The following is a 22,927-nucleotide window of genomic DNA, read 5'->3' as shown; positions in this document are numbered from 1 at the left end:
AGTGAGGCAGGTAGAGGGATCCAGAAGGTAATGCTGAAGGAGCCTCAGCCCTGAGCTTGGCTGATAAGTTTGACATTCTTGCCCCTTGTGTAGTTGACAACAGGAGCAGGGGTTGGTTGGGGGGTGGGGTGGGGGAGGGGAGTGGTGGTGCTGTAGGGAGGATGAGTAAACTGACCAGACACTAGGGTACAGGGAGCCATTCAAAAGCGGGGAGAAAAGAAAAATTTAGTTGTAATCGGAGATAATATCATCAGAGTGCCCAGGTTCAGGATATCTCATCTTGGCTGCAGAGGAACTTGGAGTGGGAGGGAAAATTCCACTTGTCATTATCTATGTAGGTAGCATCGATATTGGTAGCAATAAGAAAGAGCTTCTGCTGAGGGAAAATGAGCATCTAGAGGTTAAATTAAAAAGCAGAACCAAAATGGTAATAATCTCCAGATTACTACCTCAGCCACGAGTTCAGGGTCAACGTGATTAAAGATGTGTGGTCCCAAGATTGGTGTAGGAGAAACAGGTTTGAATTCATGGGACATTGGCACCAATACTGGGGAAGGAGGGAGCTGTTCTGATGGAATGGACTCCACCTGAATCATGCTGGGCAGAGTTCTGGCGAATCGCATAACTAGGGCTGTAGATAGGGCTTTAAACTAAATAGTTGGGAGTATGTTTAGTTGCATGGAAACATATAAAAGCAAAGGTAAAGGAGAAATTGGTTAGTGATGGGGTTGATTGTTACCAGAAAATGAAAGGAAGGGAGCAAATGTGTGAATGTCATATTGTACCAAGAAACCATGAAAATATAGGGAAATTCAATCATAGGACAAATTTAAAAGGTTTTAATGCACAAAGCATTTGGAATAAGGTAGACAAATTGACGGTGTAAATTGTGGTAAATCAAGGCCACAAAGACTTTAAATTAGTTAAAGTGGGGAGGGCTCAGGAGAGGCTATGAAGATTTCCAGAACAAGTAAATGACAGAGAGTATGGAAAGGGTCAGGAATCTAACTTCAAGTACAGCAGTTCTGAGGAAGGGTCACCGGACCCGAAACGTTAACTCTGTTTTCCCCTCCACAGATGCTGCCAGACCTGCTGAGCTTTTCCAGCAACTTTGTTTTTGTTCCAGCAGTTAAGGGAACAGCTGTGAAGGAGAGTGGTCAGCGCAGGACTGAGGATGTTGTACTTAAATATGGGCAGTATAAAAAACAAGGTAAATGAGGTTGTAGTGCAGATTGAAATTGATGGGTACAATGTTGTGGGCATCACAGATGTGACTGCAAGGAGATCAGAGCTAGAAACCAAATAGCCAAGGATAGAAGTCCTACCAAAAGGACAGGCAGGTGGCAGAAGGGGCAGAATAGTTAGTAATAAATGAAATTGGATTGATAGCAAGAAGAAATATAGAGTTGGAAGATATAGTATCTGTGTGTGTAGAGTTGAGGAACTGCAAAGGAATAACAACTCTGATGGGAGTTGTGTATAGGCCTCCTAGCAGTAGTCAGGATATGGGGCAGAAAATAAATCAGGAGATAAGAAAGGCATGTATGAAAGGCAGTATTACGATAACCATGGGGCACTTCAATATGCAGGTGGACTAGGAAATCAGGTTGGTAGCAGATCCCAATAAAAGTAATTTCTGGAATGTCTATGAGATTTGTTTTTGGAGCAGCTTAGGTCGACTCCACAAGATAACAGGCAAATCTGTATTTGGTAATGTATAATAAGGCAGATTGATTAGGGAGCTTATGATGAAGGAAACCCAGGGGCAGTGACCATAATATGATAGAATTCACCCTGCAGTTTGAGAGACAGAAGCTGGAATCAGATGCAATGATATTACAATTGAGTAAAGGTGACTACAAAGATACGATGGAGGAGCTGGACAGAGTTGATTGAAAGGGGAGCCTAACAGGGAAGACAGTGGAGCAGCAATGGCAGGGGTTTGTGAGGTAGTTTTTGAAGCACAACAGAAATTCATCCCAAGGAAGAAGAAACATACTAAGGGGAGAACAAGTTAACTATGACTGATAAGGGAAGTCAGGGACAACATAAAATCATAAGAAAAAGTATACAATGTGGTGAAGATTAGTGAGAAGCCAGATGATTAGGATGCCTTTAAAAAACTAGCAGGGGACAACTAAAAAAAATTAATAAGGGAGCAAGATTAAATATGAGAGTAAACTAGTTAGTAATAGAAAAGAAGGTAGCAGGAAGTTTTAAAATATCTAAAAGTTAAGAAAGGGGCAAGAGTGGACATTGGACTGCTGGAAAATGAGACTGGAGAAGTAGTAATGGGGAACAAAGAAAATGGCCATCACTAAGGAAAAGGTGCTAGGGAAGCTTAAAGGTCTGAATGTGGATAAACCACCTGGACTAAATGGACTACACCCCAGGGTTCTGAAGGAGATAGCTTAGGAGATTGTTAAGGCATTGGTGATGATCTTTCAGGAATCATTGGAGTCAGGGAGGTTCCCGAGGACTGGAAAATAGCCAATGTTACACCTGTATTTAAGAACAGAGGGAAATTATAAGCCAGTTGCCTGATCTCAATCAATGGTAAGATATTAAGGGTACATTATTAAGGATGAATCATAGGATCCCTACAGTGTGGAAACAGGCTAATTGGCTCAACAAGTCCACACCACCTCTCCGAAGAGCATCCCATCCAGACCCATTCTCCTATCCTTTTCTCTATAACCCTGCATTTCCCATGGCTAATTCACCTAACTTACACAGCCCTTGATACTACGGGCAATTTAGCATGGCCAATCCACCTAACCTGCACATCTTTGGACTGTGGCAGGAAACCGGAGCACTCGGTGGAAACCCATGCAGACACAGGGAGAATGTGCAAACTCCACAGACAGTCACCTAAGGGTGGAATCAAACCCGGGTCCCTGGCATTGTGAGGCAGCAGTGCTAACCACTGTGCCACCACATGATTGCATGTACTTGGTGGTAAAATAGGGCTGAGTCAGCAAAGCTTCATCAAAGGATGTCTTTGATGTGCTAATAAGTAAATTAGACCAAGGACAGCCAGTGGGCATGATCTATTTGGATTTCCAAAGGCACTTGACGAGATGCTGCATAGGAGGCTGCTAATTAAGATAAGAGGCCATGGTGTAAGGGGCAAGGTACTGGCATGGATAGAGGATTGGCTGAGTGCAGAAAACAGAGAGTGGGGATAAAGGGGTCTTTTTCAGGATGGAAGCTAGTGACTAGTAGAATTCCCCAGAGGTCAGTGTTGGGACCATAACTATTCACATTATATGATAATTATTTGGATGAAGGAACTAAGGGCATTGTTCCTAGATTTGCAGATGATACAAAGATAGGTGTTGGGACAGGTGGTGTTGAAGAGATGTGGAGGTTGTAAGAGGACCTGGACAGTCTAAGAGCATGGGAAAAGAAATGGCAGATGGAATACAATATGAAAAATTCTGAGGTTATGCAATTTGGAGGAAGAATTGAAGCATTGACTATTTACTAAATGGGGAAAATCTTCAGAAATCTGAAGCACAAAGGAACTTTGGAGTCCTAGATTCCCTTTAGGTTAACATGCAGGTTCATTTGGCAGTTAGAAAGGCAAATGCAATGTTACCTTTCATTTCAAGAGGGCTAGATTACAAGAGCAGGAATGTACTGCTGAGGCTGCATCAGGCTCTGTCTGACCACATTTGGAATATTGTGAGCAGTTCTGGGCCCCTTATCTATTTATGTGCTAGCATTGGAGCATGTGCAGAGGAGGTTAACAAGAATGATCCTGGGGATAGAGTGCATGTCATATGAGGAGCGTTTGAGGACTCTGGGTTTGTACCTGACGGAGTTTAGAAGAATGAGGGGGATCTCATTGAAAGTTACATAATACTGACAGGCCAAGGTAGCATGGGCATGTAGAGGATATTTCCACTAGTAAGAGATACCAGGTGACGAGGACACAACCTTAGAATGAAGGTATAACCCTTTAGAACTGAGATGGGGATGAATTTCTTCAGCCAGAAGTTGATGAATCTGTGGAACTCAGTGCTACAGAAGGCTGTGGAGACCGCGCCATTGAATGCAATTGAGAGATAGATATGTTCTTGATTATTAAGGAATAAAAGCTAATGAGGAGAAGACAGGAGAATGGGCTTGAGAAACATATCTGCTATAATCAAATGGCAGAGCAGACTTGATGGACCAAATGGCCTAATTCTTGTCCTATATCTTATGGTTTTAATGTAGAAAGGCAGAGAGATATAGAGGAGGAATTCCTTACCTTAGGGCTTATGCAACCAAAGGCTTGGCCACTAATAGCGAAGCAATTAAGTCAAGGATGGCTAAGAGATCAGAAAGAGAGGAACGTGGATGTCTCAGAAGTTGGCAAAAGTGTAGGAGCTCACAGAGATAGGGAAGAGAGAGATCACTGAAGAATTTGAAAATAAAACTAAGAATTTTAAAATCAAGATTTTGATTGACTGGCAACAAATGTATTTCAGACAACATGGGAGTTGAAAGCAAGTTGGTGTGAAGCAAGACATGGGAAGCAGAGTTTTGGATAACCTCAGGTTTACAGGGGGTTGAATGTGAGTGACCAGACAGGAGTATGTTGGAATAGGCAAGTCACATGGAAGCAAGGACATGAATGAGAGTTTTTGCAGCGGATGACCTAGGAAAGGGAGAAAGTCAAGTGATGTTGGTGAGGTGGAAACAGGCAGTCATAGTAAAGGTGTGAATATCTGTTCAAAAGCTCATCATAGAAACAAATACGGCACCGAGGTCACAAACAGATTGGTTTAGTCTAAAGACGTAGCCGGGGTAGAATCAGTAGGAATGGAGTTTAGAGTGAAAACAAAAGCAATGCCTTTAGTCTTCATAATATCTGCTAGAGGAAATAGCTGGTCATCCTTATTAGATGTCAGTACTTACAATATTCAAAAGACCAAGGTCTAACAGGTTCTTAACAGCCTCAGGGTTAAGCTGAAGTTTGCTGAAAAGGAGCAAATTATAGGCAGGATGAGCAAAATGTGGAATTCAACTGGATGATACAAAATGGCACAAAAGCAATATGCTGTGGTTACAGGAAATCTAAAATTAAGAACAAAAAGTACTGGAAAAGCTCCACAAGTCAGGTAACATCTGTGCAGAGAAACAGTTAATGGGTTGGTTCTTCCCATTTTTTGGCTAAATGTTATTTTTGGGGAATTTTATGGATGATTTCCACCTGTAGGTCATGGGAGTTTTTTTCTCAAGTAATTTTCTGCTGCTAACTTCTTAATTATGCACCCGAGCTCAACAGCATCTTCTTGTTGAATCTTGCAGTCACACAGGTGGAATTGCTAGCTGTTGCTGGGACCTTCTGCATTGACACCATAGGTGCAGTATTCAAACCTCAGCTGCATAGCATCTCAAACACTGCAAACCAGGAAATGCCATTCAAAGGTTACTCCTTGACTGCAGGAGTTTAGATCTCATCCATTGGGTATGGAATTGCTTAGTCTTGTCAATCACTTGCTACCTCTGCTGTTTCAGTCCTGCTTTTTAGCTTCACCAGGTGATCAGCTCATTTTTAGGTATGCCTGGTGCTGGCATACCCTCCTGAATCAAGTTGATCCCCTGGCCTGCTGTTAATGGCAGAGTGGGGGATATGGAGGGCCACAAAGTTGCAGAAATGAATTGCAGTACAATTCTGCTGTTGCTGATGGTCCACAGCAACTGGATGGCCAGTCTTGAGTTGCTATCTGTGTTCAAAATCTATCCCATTCATGCCACGCAACAAAATAATGGAATCGTCAATGTGAAAATGAGACTTCAGTTCCAGTGGTCACTTTTACTGATAGTACCATTAAAAAGGTATATCCGTGGCAGCTAGATTGGTGCAAATGGGTTCAGGTTTTTTTTTAATCTCTAGTTGGTTTCCTTCACCAGCTGCTACAGATCCAATTGTGCAGCGGTGATCTTTAGGTCTTAACCAATTCTGTCAACTGAGCTGCCAAGCCACTGTTGATGAGAACTCTGAAGTTCTTCAGCCAGAGTACTACTCAGATATGAGCAGTTATTGAGGCAGTCTGAGCTGGTGATACTTTCATGGCATTTCAAGACTAGATGCCTAAATGTGAAGAACTGGAAGCTGTTGCAAAGGAGACAGGATTTTTATGAGATTTATTTATCTACATATGGTTGGTATGTTGCCAATTTTGGTGCCGAGCCCCCATATTATAGGGTTAAGCACAAGGGTGGATGGCAAGATTGTGTACTGGATATCCATCTTATGTTGCATAACCTCACCACAAAAAGAGCCAGCAGGGGCATGTAATATCCAGCCCCATGACAGATTTTGCCCTCAGAGACAGAAAAATGACTTTAAATTGTGTCATAAAGATGTGATACCTGAATTATATCAATGACTGAACATTTAGCTAGATCTTACACTTTTTGGAAACAACACTTTGCAAAACAAAGGAAATTGGCTGAAACAAGAAATAAGTGGTGGAATTAAAAGGAACACAAACTCTTGCCTGTAGTCAAAGGGTCAATAATACTTTCAGAAAGAGGTCATATGACTCAGCTTGAAGTTTCAGTAAAGCTATTGGATTAGACACAAACAGCCAGAGAGATAGCTTGCCTGTGACAACAGTCTTCATCCTCTCTCTTTTTTCTCTGAAACCATCAAAGTTCACAGGTTGCAAACCCATTGTAATATCTCCTCAACTCAAGTGGAGGGTGTGTACAGGAGTTGTTGCAATCTGAGAATTTTTAAAGGAGAATCCAGAATCTTTCACCATTGTCTCCAGAATTCAGCCAGCCACACCTGATCCTTACAGGACACACCCCACTGTCAAGTGCTTGGCAGCAAAATTACTTTGGCTACAGCTCAACATTTAAACAATCTAGGACTGATATTTTTCACTGAATTTAACTGTTATTTTGCCAAAGTGTGTATGTGTGAATTTGCAAAAAAAAACTACTTGCATTTTGCTCATAATCCTTAAATCTTCATTTGTGTACATTTTGTTTGCAATAAACAACTTCTTTAATTGTTGCTAAAGGAATATGGCTGACATTTTTGATATTAAGCTATAAATGATCTGATTATTTATATACATTATATATATATTTCTAAAATTGGTAACATCACTTCCCTTTTTAAGTTCAAGCTTTTCTTTTGTGACCAGTGAAGGAATGGGATAATGAATCAGCTCACCTCTCCCAACTGGATCATAGCAGAAACCCAAGAAATCAAAATTCTTCTCAATACAAACACAATTTTGGACACAGTTCTGCCAATTGCATATAACATAGAAACTAAACCATAAACTCTACTTTCTTATATAGAGGATAAATTGACATACAGTATAGATTTTGTTAAGTCATTCTTTGTATGTCATTACCATAATTAATAAATATTTAAATATTAATAATGGAGACAATTTTATTAATACTACTATCACCACTAAAATGTAAAATGTACAAAATGTTTAATGGAGAGGATCTTCTCCTCTGGCAATTTTGTTTAATTAACTTACGTAAGTTGTGTTTTACAGCATCAGTTCACAAACTAATTTTCTTTCCACCATGTCAACAAGAAACTGGTAAAAGCTAAGAAGCATTAAAAATTAAAGCAGCTACAGACTGTTTACTAAAAATATCCCTGACCGCAAGAATATTTCAAGCAAAAAATATTAGGTTGGAACTTCAGCTGTAAATGTAGAACATTCCTTTAACTTGTGCTGAGGAGAATGGAACATTGGTGTATTACAATGAGAAAGGATATGATAATAAGCTGGTGATACATAACATGACATAACAGTGGCATAAGCAGTCATATGCAGGAGACTAGGGAAAAAGGATGGAATAGTCTGCACCTGTACGAGATGTACTTACAGAGAACAGTGTTACCTACATTAGCAAAAACGAAAGAGTTTGCAGAAACCTACCAGAGTCCAATAGCAGCCACTTATAGATAATGGGAAACCATTGCAGGCCACAACATCATAAAGGCAGAAGGATAACCATCTCATTGATGTGTAGAACAGTACTCAACGCCATAAACCATGTGGCTACACATGCTGGTGAAGAGTTTACATGTGGTAAGTTAAAATTTGAAGAGCTAACTGCAACCTTGAAGGAAAAAATATGATTCCAAACCTCTAGGTAGATCTTACACTTATGTTTCTTGAAGAAATATATTAAATATTTACATTAAAAGGAATGCATTTTGGTTTTGTTTGAAAATATTTAAAGTTTACATTTGGTAGATTCATAACCTAAGTAAGAGGAAACAAGCAACATTCATTTGTGTTTTTTAATCATTCATTTCTCCCTACCTCTAACCCTGCCGATTATATTCATTTCTATTTTCCTTCTCCCTTTGCATTGCTACTTGTTCCCTTATTTCCTTCAATGCCATCTTCCCTCTCACCACAATCCTACTTCTATTTCAATTTTATGCATGTCCTGCATAGGGTAACAATATAGTTTGCCAACAAGCCCAGAGTCAGAATGTATGGATTGCTAGCTAGTCTCTGTCTCTTCCCTTTCATACAGAATATTTTTCTAACTTTTAGTGCATAAAAGGAAAAATAAAAAAAAAAAGACGTACCTATTGACTTGCTCAGGAGGAATGGCTGTTCCATTGTTATATACAAAATACAGCTCCATTGTAGCTTTAGCTATGTTTCTGTAAGAAAATTATTTCTTCCAGTCAAACTAATAAAACAAGATCAAAACTCTGTTATCACATTATTTAATTGCAAAATATCGCTTAATTTGCTTATAACATTTTAGAAGTGAATACTAGGTACGCTGCATTATCTGAAATCTCAACTAGTAGAAATTTTCACAAATGTGCTTAATGTGTGATTGTCAAGCATATACTGAAAGTCTTAAAACAAAATTTAACTATCTAGCTTCTTTTATAAACATTTTTGCTGGGTTCCAATCTACATAATAATCAGTTTGTTGCTACTGATGCTACCCATTAGATAAATAATGTACCTTTCGCTGAAATAGCATGGGAATATTTATGCCGTACCTGGCTAATGATTGTACTTTCTCATTGGTGACAGCAGTTACACTCGCCACATAAGGATTTGAATATGTGGCTTCCCGAAGCAGGCTATAAACAGAATCAAATTCATATTTAAAGATTTGTAGGAAATAGATTACAGTGTAGCAAGTATTTATTTTGATGAAAGGATTGGCAACTTACGCAATTATTTCATTCATATTTTGCTGAACTTCTTCAGGTGTTACCGTAAACTCTAATCGTGTCTTGTAACTCTCATCCACTGTAATTAACTGTAAAAATGTGTTACAATATGCAAACAAATATAATAATTATGATTACTTTACACAAATTTTCATTATGCTCCATTCGCATGCCGCCCTTATGTCCTTTTCTGATCTCACAAAACAGGTTGACAATATTGTCACCAACCTCACTACCATGGTTTTGTATATTTATCAATGAAAGACATATGATATATATATATATTAGTGCCACATTGTCTTATGGTCACCAAGCTGTGGGTGCTAATCAGGCAACTCCATGCAGGTCACTGTTGAAAGCCTGACAAATTCCTGCCAGCTTTAAACTGGTTACAATTCTTAGATAAGTCATGCAGAGTGGAGGAAATGGAAGATGAATCAATACTCCTCCATATTGAACAACACTTGGAGGAAGCACTGAGGGTGGCAAGGGTGCAAAATGTACTCTGGGTGGGGGATTTCAATGTCTACCACCGAGAGTAGCTAGGTAGCAACACTACCAATTAAGCTGGTCAGGTCCTACAGAACATAGCTGCTAGACTGGGTCTGCATCAGGTGGTGAGGGAACCAACAAGAGGACAAAACGTACTTGACCTCATCATTACCAATCTGCCAGCTGCAGATGCATCTGTCCACGACAGTATTGGTAAGAGTGATCACACACAGTCCTTGTGGAGATGAAGTCCCACATTCACATTGAGAATAACCTCCATCATGTTGTGTGGCACTATCAGTGCACAAAATGGGGCAGACTTTGAACACATCTAGCAACTCAAGACCAGACAGCCAAGAGGAGTCATCAACAGCAGCTGAATTGTACTCCAGCACAATCTTCAACTTCATGACCTATTATATCCCCCACTCAAGCATTACCATCAAGCCAGGGGATCAACACTGGTTCAATGGAGAGTGCAGGAGGGCATGCCACAAGCAGCACCAGGCATACCTAAAAATAAGGTATCAACTTGGTGAAGCTACCAAACAGGACTACTTGCATGCCAATCAACATACGCAACAAGTGATAGACAGAACTAAATAATTCCGCAAACAATAGATCAAATCTAAATTCTGCAGTCCTGCAACATCCAGTCATGAAAGATGGTGGACAATTGAACAACTCATTGCAGAAGAGTTCATAAATATCCTAATCATCAATGATGGGAGAGCCCAATGATATCAGTGCAAAAGATAAGACAGAAGAATCCACAGTAATAAGGCTGAAACATTTGCAGCAATCTTCAGCCAGAAGTGCTGAGTAAATGAACCGTCTTGGCCTCCTCCAGTCGTCCCCAGCATTACAGATACCAGTTTTCAGTCAATTCAATTCACTCCACGTGATATCAAGAAATGGTTGGAGGCACTGGATACTGCAAAGGCCACGGGCCTCAACAACATTCCAGCAATAGTACTAATGACATGTGCTCCAGAACCTGCTGCACCCCTAGCCAAACTGTTCCAATATAACTACAGCACTGGCATCTATCCGACAATATGGAAAATTGCCCGGGTTTGTTCCTTTCACAAAAAGTAGGACAAATCCAATCAATGTCGCTCCTTGCCTGAGGCACCTCAAGTTTAACTCACCACCAGCCATCTATCTACTGGGAGTGCTGGACTACAGCCAGAGTACCCACTTAATGGAGCACTGTAGAGCCAACTGGCTGATTTTGAAATGGCTCCCTTTCAATAACTAGCAGATCCAAAAATAAAGAAAACCATCCCAGAATTAATGCTGTGGCTCTTCAATGATCTAAAGTGCAAAAGTTCAGCTGAAATGAACAAACACAGTACTCAAAAAGGCCTCTTGGTGCCTTGTAACTTTGAAGTAACGTTTTAATGTACTGCTTGTAATTTTTGATGTGTAATATAGGAGGTTCGGGAGATTAATGGAGTAATGTTTATCAATGAGTCATTTAAATGGGATCCATATCTTAGAAATCAGGATTATAGAAATTGCAGGTCAGCCAAATTGAGGATGACAGAGGGAGACCATCTTAATGACTATTTTTCTTGTTTGGGCCAAGCTGACCAACACCTGATGTCAGTTCAACAATGAGAATATTAATTAAAAGTTGAATGGGATTCTATAACAAACTGAATAATCTTAATAATACTTACATCCAGATCACTGCTTGCATATAAAGTGGGTTTGCCTCCATCTCTTGCTTCTACAGTTACCTTGTATTGTCCTTTCAATGTTTTATCCAGTGATGATTTAATCCTATGAATCAAAGGACTACTTTAAAATCATTAGGTAAGGTAGGTTAAAATCATTTTTAATGAGAATATATTTTATAGTGCTATGTATTACTGTGTGTTCAGAGAATGGCAGCCATTCAAATGTCACTAAATAAATGACATTCAAATGATTCAACTGATTGGCAAATTAAAATAAAAATTGGAACTATTCCAGAGCTGTGTCTTTAGAAATAATCCTGAAAGCAATAACAAAACTACGAATTTCCGCATACTTCATATTTATTCAAGCCATTTCCTGATGACATTGTATCAAGGTCAGTTGCCACACTATGGAAGGGTGGGATAATGACAAAAAAAGAGAAATTTAATCTTGTCAAGTCAGGAGCATACAGGTGGAATCATTCCTAACTCTGCAAACTGACTTGGGGGAGAAAGTGACCCCGGCCAATTGGATTTTCATTCTAGGGTGAGTGTTAACAGGAGTTGTACGCATTGGCCTGCCAGCCCTGGAAAGAAATTGGAGGCAGTCACGGGGGCTGCTGGGTAAAAAGGCAGTCTGAAGTATGGCTGGTCTTGGCACCCCTATGGTATTTTGTTTGAGATACATAAAGACACAATAAAACAAAAATTGGCTCTCCAGCCCACACGTCATTTTCCCCCAACCACTCTCCCATATTTGCCAACCTAAGCCACTTTACAAAAGCATGCCCCCGTCTACCTTTTATGGCCACTCCAACCTTCCAAGCCAACCCAATCGCCCCCACATACATTTTTTTCCCTTATGGCCTCCACGGCATTCAGCCAGTATCCACCAAGAGTAGACCTCAGGATACATGCTGAGGACAAATAAGATAAAGTTCTAAGAGTCCAGTGGTGAATTCACTATTTGTAAAAGAATCACTGATAAAAAAAAATTCACTACATTTCACTATTTAATCCCTCATAAAAATAAATTATAGAGTCATAAATATGTACAGCATGGAAACACTCTCAAGATGCTGTAGGAAGGATAGAAAAGGAGGCAAGAAAGGAGGGGGAGTAGCATTTTTGATTAGGGATAACATTATGGTAGTAATCAGGGAGGATATTCCAGGGAATACATCCATAGAGTCATTGAATCATAGAGACATACAGCACGGAAGCAGACCCTTCAGTCCAACCAGTCCATGCTGAACATAACCCCAAACTAAGCTAGTCCCACCTGCCTACTCCTGGACCATATCCCTCCAAACCTTTCCTATTCATGTACTTATCCAACTGCCTTTTAAATGTTGTAATTGTACTCATATCCACCACTTCCTTGGGAGGTTTATTCCACATGCGAACCACCCTCTATGCAAACAATTTGCCTCCTATGTCTTTTTTAAAATCTCTCTCCTCTCACCTTAAAAATGTGCCCCATAGTCTTGAAATCTCCCAACCTAAGGAAAAGACAACCAGCATTAACTCTATCTATATCCCTCATTATTTTATAAACTTCCATCAGGTTGCCTTTCAACTTCCAGTGGAAGAAGTCCCAGCCAATACAGCCTTTATTTACAACTCAAACCTTCCAGACCTGGCAACATCCTGGTAAACCTCTTCTGAACACTCTCCAGCTCGATAATATCCTTCCTATAATTGGGCAACCAGAAAAGGGCACAATATTCCAGAAGAGGCCTCACCAATGTCCTGTACAACCTCAACATGACTTCCCAACTCCTCTGCTCAAAGGACTGAGCAATGAAGGCAAGCGTGCCAAATACCTTTTTAACCATCCTGCCTATATGTGGTGCAGACTTCAAAGAATTATGTACCTGCACCCCAAGGTCCCTCAGTTCTACAACACTACCAAAGCTGTACTATTAATTGTATAAGCCCTAACCTCGATTATTATACCAAAATACAACACCTCGCATTTATCCAGATAGAACTCTATTTGCCATTTTTTCAGCCCAACAGTCGGTCTTGTTTAGTTTGAGGATTACATTTGGCATGGACTGGTTGAACTGAAGGATCTGTTTCCATGTTGTATGACTCTATGACTATATGGACTTTCAAAAGTTCATTGGGGGCAGACATTCACAGGTAAAGGGACGGTTGGAAAGTGGGAAGCCTTCAAAAATGAGATAACAAGAGTCCAGAGACAGTATGTTCCAGTTAGGATGAAAAGCAAGACTGGTAGGTGCAGGGAATGCTGGATGACTGGATAAATTGATGACCTGGTCAAGAAAAAGAAGGAAGCATATGTCATGTATAGACAGCAGGGATCAAATGAATCCCTAGAAGAGGATAAAGACAGTAGAAGTATACTTAAGAGGGAAATCAGAAGGGCAGAAAAGGGATATGAGACAGCTTTGGCAAATGGGGTTAAGGAGAATCCAAAGATATCCTACAAAAAACATTAAGGACAAAAGATTAACTCGGGAGAGAATAGGGCCTCTTAAAGATCACCAAGGACGCCTATCTGTGGGTGAGACACTAAACATATTTTTTGCATCGGTGTTTACTGTAGCGAAGCATATGGAAGCTAGAGGATGTGGGGAATAAAAAGTGATATCTTAAGAAGTGTCAATATTACAGAGGAGGAGATGCTGGATGTCTTAAAATGCATAAAGGTAGATAAATCCCTAAGACCTGATCAGGTATACCCTAGTACTTTGTAGAAAGATAGGGAAGTAATTGCTGGGCTTCTTGCTGAGATATTTGTATCATTTTGCCAAAACAGTGTACTGGTCTAAGAAAAGGCAAGCAAAATTAAGAGAAAGGAAATCCAAGTTGCAGGCAACAGATGTTGCAGAAAAATGTGTGATGGTTGCTGAAGTTGAAATAAGGTGGTTGCGAGAATGATGTTGCTCTATGCAAGCCTACACTGCTATTCTCATAGTTCTGTACTATAGCAATCCGACAAGAAGGACAAGCCAAACTTCAGATCACAGCAGAACAATACTCTGTTTACATGAGTCAGTCTATTCTGCCTTATAACTATATATATCATCACATTAGATAGATAACTTTGCACTGCGTTTTCTGTTGACTCACATTCTGAGAAGTAAGTTTCCTACCATCACTATTAGATACATATACCTGGATCTGGAAAATGTACGCTGGCATCTTAGATTCAGCCAATTGGGTTACACTTACCCTTGAATATCCAGGCATTCCTTTTCTCATATAGCGTCATGAAAGAATGACAGACAGATCATAAATAGAGTATTTTCATGAAGCATCTGACATAACAGCTCATTGGTCATTGATAAAAACTTAGTGATGCTATTGTCCAGTGTCTTTAAGAAGGTGGAATGCCATTCTATACTAATGGTCTGGAAAAGAAAGCGTAGTACTATTTCTTGCAGATGACATTGAGCAGGTGGGAAAAGGTGGTCAAAAGCATTCCTTGAATGACCAAACGTCCATGGGTATCCAGTTATGATTTTGTCTCCTCAGCGAAATAGGAAAAATGGAAAGATGTCCAATAGGAAACCTATTGGAAGATAGCCAGGTAGGTAGTGAAAATAATTTGTTTTATACAACCAGAGATTACGATTTGGAATGTTTGTTGGAATTCATCCAACAGGAAAAAACAGAATTGGATATATATTTAAAGGAATTATTTGCAGATCCAGGGAACAAATTGAAAAACACTTTCAAAGAGTTGGCACAGATACAACTGGCTAAATGGCAGCCTTCTGTAGTGTACCATTCTGTAATTCCACAATGCTGCTGAGAACAGAAACTGAACACAATGCACTATTAGTACAAAGGATCACGAGAAACATAATGTCTGCTAGAGAAAGCACAAAACGTCAAAAGCAGAATTCAATTGTATCTTCGAGAGCTGGGTTAGAAGCAGGCAAAATCGGGACAAAAGACAGAGAGTTTGTCGGGGTGGGGGGGTGGGTGGAGGTGGAGGGGTGAAGTGTTGGATGGGGGAGTGGTGCTCATGGAGATCCATCACCATCCCAAGGAATTCTTTCAGCAATAGAGAAAGTGGAGCCTTTCATTATAAGAATAGTTGAAGCCCTGAATTAGTCAAATAAAGGAGTCTCCTCTCTCCTGGCATTTACCAGCCATGGGTGGGGCCCTCTGCCAAGACTGAGACTGCCAAGTAAAACCTAGAGACTTCTAGGTGGATCCCTCCTGTGGCCTATGGAGATAGCACCCTCCGACCCTGGTGGCAAGGATCATTCCCACGGAAACACCCTCTATACTTGTTCATGCCAAAATTAGATCTCCACCCTTAAAGAGACAAAAGCCCTGACAAAAGACGGTTAATTCTCTAATTGCCATTGAATTAATCAGGACTCCTAGAAACAGCAGAGTCAGTGATGCCCATAATTTTCCAACTTGCCTTCAAGGTCACTGCCCCCTGACAAAACTCAGCCCTAAAGATGACTTTATCTAATAAGCTTGCCCATTTCATTATCAAAAATTCTTGCTATCACCTTCCAATACTGAATTTACAATTTGTGTTTGTCCACAATAATGAGCATTCGCCTGAATTAGGACTGAAAGGAAGTATTCACCTTCCTGAGATTTACCATTATCTTCACAGCAGATGCCACCCAGCAGAAACATATTAGTGTAGAAACCAGGCAGAATTCCAATAGGACACCTGGCAACTTCCCTTCCTGGCTGCCTATTGTGCATTAATTCAGTTGCAGCACAGCTAAGTGCAGAAAATCTAGTATGGACTTTTTTAGCAACAGAAGACTGACCTAGCTGTGTCACTAATAATTTCCTTTATTGTCATTACAGTTGTCTTACTGCAGTTTTGCAATCTGCATTGTTGTCTTTAGATCACTCATGATACGAATAATACATAAATTTACATTACTTGATAGTTGCTGTGTATTCACCATCGATAAATGCAGATCTTGAAGCTTCAAATAGATCAGGCAATACTCTGTTTGGTTTCCCATCCGAGAAAATGAATAAAACTTTGACAACAAAAAACTCAATTGCTGCATTTTTTCCAGTGTCATTGTCGCTTGCCTGTCAAGAAAAGCTTTGAATTAATGAATATCTTATTTGTTATCAACTGTTGTGTGCTTACATTTAGTTTAATGTGACTTCAGTAGCCAATATAATAAAGCATTAGCATGTTCACTGCCAAAGTTCAGGTTCAGATCTCTACATCAGTCACCTCTAGGATACTTGATAAGGATTCAAGCAGCCCAAGAATATTTTCCTGCTGTGATGATTAAAAATCAATAGGAAAGGTACTAGACTTCGTAAATTATTTGCCACAATGGCTCCAACAATTAGTTATGTGGATAAACCAGAGAAAATGGGTTGCTCTCTTTTAGTTCAAAGAAGGCTCAGGAAAGACTTACTAGATGTGATTAAAATCCTAAAGGGCCGTTTCAACATATCACCATATTCTCTGGCCAACATCTCTGTCTCGGGCTTGCTGTAGTGCTCCTGTGAAGCACAGTGCAAGCTGGAAGAATAGCACCTCACTTTCTACTTGGGACCCCTGCAGCCTTCAGGACTCAATATCAAGTTCAATAATTTTAGGGCCTGGGCACCTTTTCCCATGTCCTTACCCAAACCCCCACACAACCCATTGTAAGGCACTAATGGTACCCATAGCAGTTATTGATTCACCCAGGCTGACCTTTACCCATGTCTTTGTCTGCCCAACCATTTTTTCTGTCTCTCTGGGCTACATCTCCACCTATTGTTTGCTCCCCCTCCCCACTCCATCTTCAGCATATAGACAAACCTTTTTCCTATCTACAGTCAGTTCTGAAGAAGGGTCATTGGGCCCAAAGCATTAATTCTGCTTTCTCCTTACAGATGCTCCAGACCCGCTGAGTTTTTCTAGCTATTTCTGTTTTTGTTTTTAAAATCAGAAAGAGTTTTGATTGAACAAATAAAGAAAAACTGGTTTGCAAAATTTGAAGTCATTGACCAGACGGCACAAATCTAAGGTCATTAGCAATAGAACCAAAAGTGACAAGAAGAAAAATATAATTTTTCATTCAATTGGGAATGCACTAGATCATGGAATTGTTTCTATACATTCAGTAGTACGTTAAAAAGGAAATTAGATTAATACTTGGGGACTGAAAAGAACACAAATGCCATGGATATCTCAAAAAAACTCTCCCTCTCAAAACTGCATCTGACATTTGCTTCTCTTCAAACAATTTGTCTTCCCTGATTATGAGTGCTTTAAGCTTATTAACCTTTGAAGACTAAGAGACGTCAACATTTGAGATTTATATTATTTTGTAAACTTTAAAAGCTCTTACAGGTGCAAATAGCTTATGTCAGCATTGCAAAGTGGCCTGGTGACAACGTTAACACCTTGTTTTTCACTGTGCCCAAATTTATTTTCTACTGACCCTCCAAAAATATTACCAATCTTTTTTATATCTCAAACCGAGCAATTTTGACAATACCAAAAAGCCAGTCGCCAAAATTTTTCTGTGAAATTCAGTGGAAAGAAAATCATGTGCTGTGAAATCTCAATTTCCGATTTGTTATTTCACACTGCTGCATAGACTCTTCACTGCCTTTATCTTTGTCTAGTGATCTGTTTGTGTTTGTTAGCTGTAGTTGTTACCAGAATCTACAGAGTCATTTTGAGCTGTTAAGCCAGGGATATCAAATTCAAAGTCTAACGATTCGTCAAAGGCATCTTTATATTTGTGTCGATGAGCTGGTCATTTTCAAATTATTCTTATGTTTAGTTTACTGATCGATAATAAGTTACAATTTACAAGCAGTCTTAATGTATCTCATAATTTAAGAAGTATTTGAATTACATTTAAACAATAAACAAGTAAAATAAAGGAAGATCATGATTTCAAAATACATATTCACCCTCATTCAGTTCACGCATTTTCTGTACATACATTCTGTAAAGAAGTTAAGTATCTACAAAAGCAAAATACTGCAGATCTGAACTACACTGATGAAAGCTAATGGACCTGAAATATTAACACTGTTTCTCTCTCCACACATGGTGCCAGACCTACTAAGTATTTCCAAAATTTTCTGTCTCCAAAGGTGGCTAATGTCTGGAACATAACAGGTCTCCAGTATGAAACGAACTCTCTTTGAAACAGGCCATATGCCAAGGGCTTTCTTTCGAGCATAGACTTCGTTATAAGGTCTAATTTCCTGTGTTTATCGGAAAACAGCTTTCTACCACATTATCAATCCTCAGGCCTAAATTATCACCCCTAAAGGCCTCAGCTTTATTCCTCTGCGTCCCCACCTTAACGAATTTGAGGTGCGACATGATGCCGAACTCTTCTTCTGCCGTCTTCACCTCCGTGCTTATTTCTTTGGACAAGGGTCCTCTCCCCGTCCCACAGACCCCTTTGCCCAACTCCAACACTCTCCCTCCACCTGGACCCCTCCCTCCGGCCTTTTACCTGTACTCGACCTTTTCATTGAGAACTGTTGACGTGACATTAGTCACCTCAATTTCGCTGCCCCCTCACCAAATCGAATCTATCTCCCGTCGAACTGACTGCACGCCATGCACTCAGATCTAACCCTGACTTTGTCATTAAGCCTGCCGATAAGGGTGGTGCTGTTGTAGTCTAGCGTACTGACTTCTACCTTGCAGAGGCTGAGCACCAACTCTCAGATACCTCCTCCTACCTTCCCCTGGACCATGACCCCACCATAGCACATCAGGCCATTATATCCATCACGGTTATGGATCTCATTTCATCCGGTGATCTCCACCCCTCTGCTTCTAAGCTAATAGACCCCAACCCCGCACAGCTCGTTTTTATTTCCTGCCAAAAATCCACAAACAGGACTGTCCAGGCAGACCCATTGTTTCAGCCTGCTCCTGCCCCACAGAACTCATCTCTTCCTACCTTGACTCAGTCTTCTCCCCCGGTCCAATCCCTACCCACATACATCCATGATTCATCTGACGCCTTACGCTGGTTTCAAAACCTCCAGTTTACCAGCTCCAGCCACCTCCTCTTTACCATGAACGTGTAATCCCTTTACACATCCATTCCCCACCAGGAGAATCTTAGGGCTCTCCGCTTCTTCCTGGAGCAAAGACCTGAACCATCTCCACCCACCACCACCCTCCTCCGCTTGTCCTCACCCTCAACAACTTCTCTTTTAACGCCTCTCAATTTCTTCAGGTAAGAGGGGTTGCCATGGGTACCCGCATGGGCCCTAGTTATGCTTGTCTCTTCATGGGGTATGTGGAACATTCCTTGTTCCGGTTCTATTCCGGCCCCCACCTACAACTCTTTCTCCGATACCATCGATGCTGCTTCCCTCTCTCATCTGGAATTGGTAAACTTCATCAATTTCGCCTCCAATTTCCACCCTGCTTTCACTTTCATCTGGTCTATCTCTGACTCCTCCCTTCCCTTCCTCAACATTTCTGTTTCCCTTTCTGGGGATGGACTGGCCACTAATATCCATTACACACCCACTGACTCCCACAGCTACCTGGACTATACATCCTCACACTCCACTTCCTGTAAAGACTCCATCCCATTCTCTCCATTCCACCGTCTCCATCGGATATGTTCAGACGAGGCCAACTTCGAGAGGGGAGCCTCCGAAATGTCTACCTTCTTCCTCAACCGAGGATTCCTCAGCTCCGTTGTTGACAGGGCCCTCAACCAGGTCTGATCCATCTCTCACACTTCTGCCCTCACCCCTTCTCTTCCCTTCCTCAACAGCGATAGGGTTCCCTTTATCCTCACCTACCATCCCACCAGCAACCACATTCAGAAGATCATCAAACACCACTTCCGTCACCTCCAGTGAGATGCCACCACTGGACACATATTCCCCTCCCCACCCTTGTCCGCCTTCTGCAGGGACCGTTCCCTCTGGGACACCCTGGTCCACACTTCCTCCACCCCCAACACCTCCCCATAGCCCTACAGCATTTTCCACTGTAACCAGCAAAGGTGCAACATCTGCCCATTTACTTCCTCCCTCCCCAGTATACAAGGGCCCAAACATACCTTCCAGGTGAAGCAACACTTCACCTGCACTTCCCAGAATCTAGTCTACTGCATTCGCTGCTCACAATGTGGTCTCCTCTACATTGGGGAAATGAAGCATAGACTTGGCAACCGCTTTGCAGAACATCTACATTCTGCTCGCAAAAAAGACCCTGAACTACCCGTTTCCCGCCACTTTAACACATAACCCTGCTCCCTGGCCAACATCTCTTTCTCAATGAAAATGGGCACGGTTTCTTCTGATTAGAGTGATCTCAAAATCAGAAATAATTTATTTGGCTATTTTGCCTTTCAATTTAACAAATTGAACACTCACTGCTGCAGGTTTGATAATTGTATTAGGTTAGTTCTAGAGTATGTTTGTTGCTTATACAAGTTTGGTCTTGGTAGGAATTAAACAGAAGGAAGAGGTGAACACTATGAGCACCCAAGAAAGTCATATATCTGCATAAGTCTTGCAAATGATGCATCCAATGCAAGTGGAGTCTCAGTTCAACACTGACACTGATGTTTATTACTACTCAGTACATCACAAAGAAAAACTTGCATTTATAGTAATTTTGACGTACCTTAACTGTTGCAACTTCAGCAGAAATTGGTGCTAATTCTGGCACGATAACTGAAATGCAAGATTATTCGATTGTTATTACGCGTCAAAACAGTTTCATATAATTTCAAGTGAAATCACCTATTTCTTGGTGACATCAGACATTACAGTCTCCAGGTTTGCTTCTGGCATTTGTGGGTGACCAACAAGTGAGTTCATAGGTCATCTGCCCATTTCTGCATCAAAGTGACTGCTACACATTTGAGGTCTCCCCTGTCATAAACTTTGGTAGGCCTGTTACTGCATGACAAACTGATGTCCCAATGCGGCCTACCGATTAAGGTCTGAAAATCAGGCTGGGCATAAATACAGTTTGGAATGGGGATGACTTTGAATGTGGCAACAGTACAGATGACATCTTTGCAACACAGAAGATCATGCCTGTTGCTCTGAGACCCATCACTTGAACTAGGTAGGTGCAATGGACACTTGGAGGTAGCCCTTTTCAAAATGGAACCAAACGCATTTGTCTGCATTAATCAAGCAGTAATACTACCGATCTCCTTCTGAGATTGAAACTGTTACTAATGCCACCCAAACCTAGTGATAATTAGTCCTATTTTGTGCAACCTGGGCTCCCAGCAGAAAAATGACCATGAAGGCGGTTGGAGTTTTGTGAAAACTATTGAGTATTAATGCCTTCAGGGCAACTAAACATGGAAATAAGCATTCTTTCACCAGTAATGTCCACATCTCAAGAACGAAAATATCTGAAATGTAACAATAAATATTTGAACATTTCTGTACCTGAAACACTAAAGAGAAAGAGAATAATTTATTCCCAGGGACTACCAAAAACTGGCTATAGCAGATTGGCTGCCTGATATAGATGGCACACAATTTCCATTTGATTTATTTCAGTGGAAAGGAAATTTTGAGAGAGTGGATAATAGGTACCACCACCTTTTCACCAAGTGAAAATTACTTTCAAACTTTACCTGTTAGACGTTAAATAAAAGACAAGTCCAAATTAATATTATCTGCTACTGAATTAGGAGAAGATCCTGTGTATTATTTTGTGTCATCGTTAGTCATACAGCAGTAACATATGGTTGTAATTAACACCTTTTGTAGAATTCAGTCGATTTGTAGGAAGTGCTGCAAATCACTGCACAAATTAACATTCTCTTAAATCAGTCTGCCTGCCTCAAGCAGCCTGAGCAACCTGCAACCAGTAACATTCCCAGCGAGAAGCAGGAGATAGTTGATTCAATAGTAACATAAGCAAAAGTATTAAAACTATAAGTCTAGCCAGGTTGGGGACCGTTATTGACAACACCAATTTTGATGATAATGCCTTAAAGTGTTTACGGTGGCAGTAAAATGAATGGGTCAACAACTTTCTTATAAAGTAAAGCATAGCTTGAGACAAATATATTGATTGGCTCTTAGTAATGTTGTACAACGTTATTTCAAAATAAGATGACCTACCAGATACTCTTTCCAAGGCAAGAAACACAGGTCTGTTGTCATTGGCATCCACAATGTTGATTGTAAGTTTGCCTGTAGATATTTAAAAATGTCAATGATTAAAAGGTAAAGCTTTATTTGAGAACTCCATTAATTTATTGAACTAACGTACTGAAGTTAAGTGCAAGATTTGGTAGAGACAGTACATGTGAAAGAAAACAGGTTGAAGATCATTAATTCCCTAAATGACGAAGCTCGACGAGGCTAAAGTTAATGGTAGCAAGGGCTTTATGGAGATTGGTCACCTAATTTATCCAACACGAGGTGACAAATGACAAGTGGAAAAGGGAAACTATAACCAAAGGAATCCTCCACAAATAACTTAACAAAAGTTGGCAGTAGCATAAGTAACAATAACATTTACATGAGACAACAAGGTGCAGGGCTGGATGAACACAGCAGGCCAAGCAGCATCATAGGAGCAGAGAGGCCTCTCTGCTCCTATGATGCT

The 22,927-nt window shown here is 40.6% G+C and overlaps 1 protein-coding gene across 1 annotated transcript in view; it reads right to left on the bottom strand.

Annotated features, from left to right (window-relative positions):
• Positions 1-22,927, bottom strand: part of cdhr2 (cadherin related family member 2) — a 93,661-nt gene that overhangs the window by 13,789 nt on the left and 56,945 nt on the right. Inside the window, exons 19-26 of the mRNA XM_048603790.1 lie at positions 22,438-22,509; positions 20,969-21,018; positions 16,265-16,422; positions 11,368-11,470; positions 9,191-9,279; positions 9,014-9,097; positions 8,582-8,659; positions 4,909-4,969 (exon numbers count right to left, since the gene is read on the bottom strand). Of these exons, the coding sequence (XP_048459747.1) occupies positions 4,909-4,969; positions 8,582-8,659; positions 9,014-9,097; positions 9,191-9,279; positions 11,368-11,470; positions 16,265-16,422; positions 20,969-21,018; positions 22,438-22,509 (695 nt within the window). The remainder of the gene's footprint in view (positions 1-4,908; positions 4,970-8,581; positions 8,660-9,013; positions 9,098-9,190; positions 9,280-11,367; positions 11,471-16,264; positions 16,423-20,968; positions 21,019-22,437; positions 22,510-22,927) is intronic.

Source organism: Rhincodon typus, chromosome 12 (assembly GCF_021869965.1).
Source record: "Rhincodon typus isolate 14 chromosome 12, sRhiTyp1.1, whole genome shotgun sequence".
In the NCBI taxonomy this organism is placed as follows: Eukaryota; Metazoa; Chordata; class Chondrichthyes; order Orectolobiformes; family Rhincodontidae; genus Rhincodon; species Rhincodon typus.
This window is presented reverse-complemented; position numbering and strand designations above follow the sequence as displayed.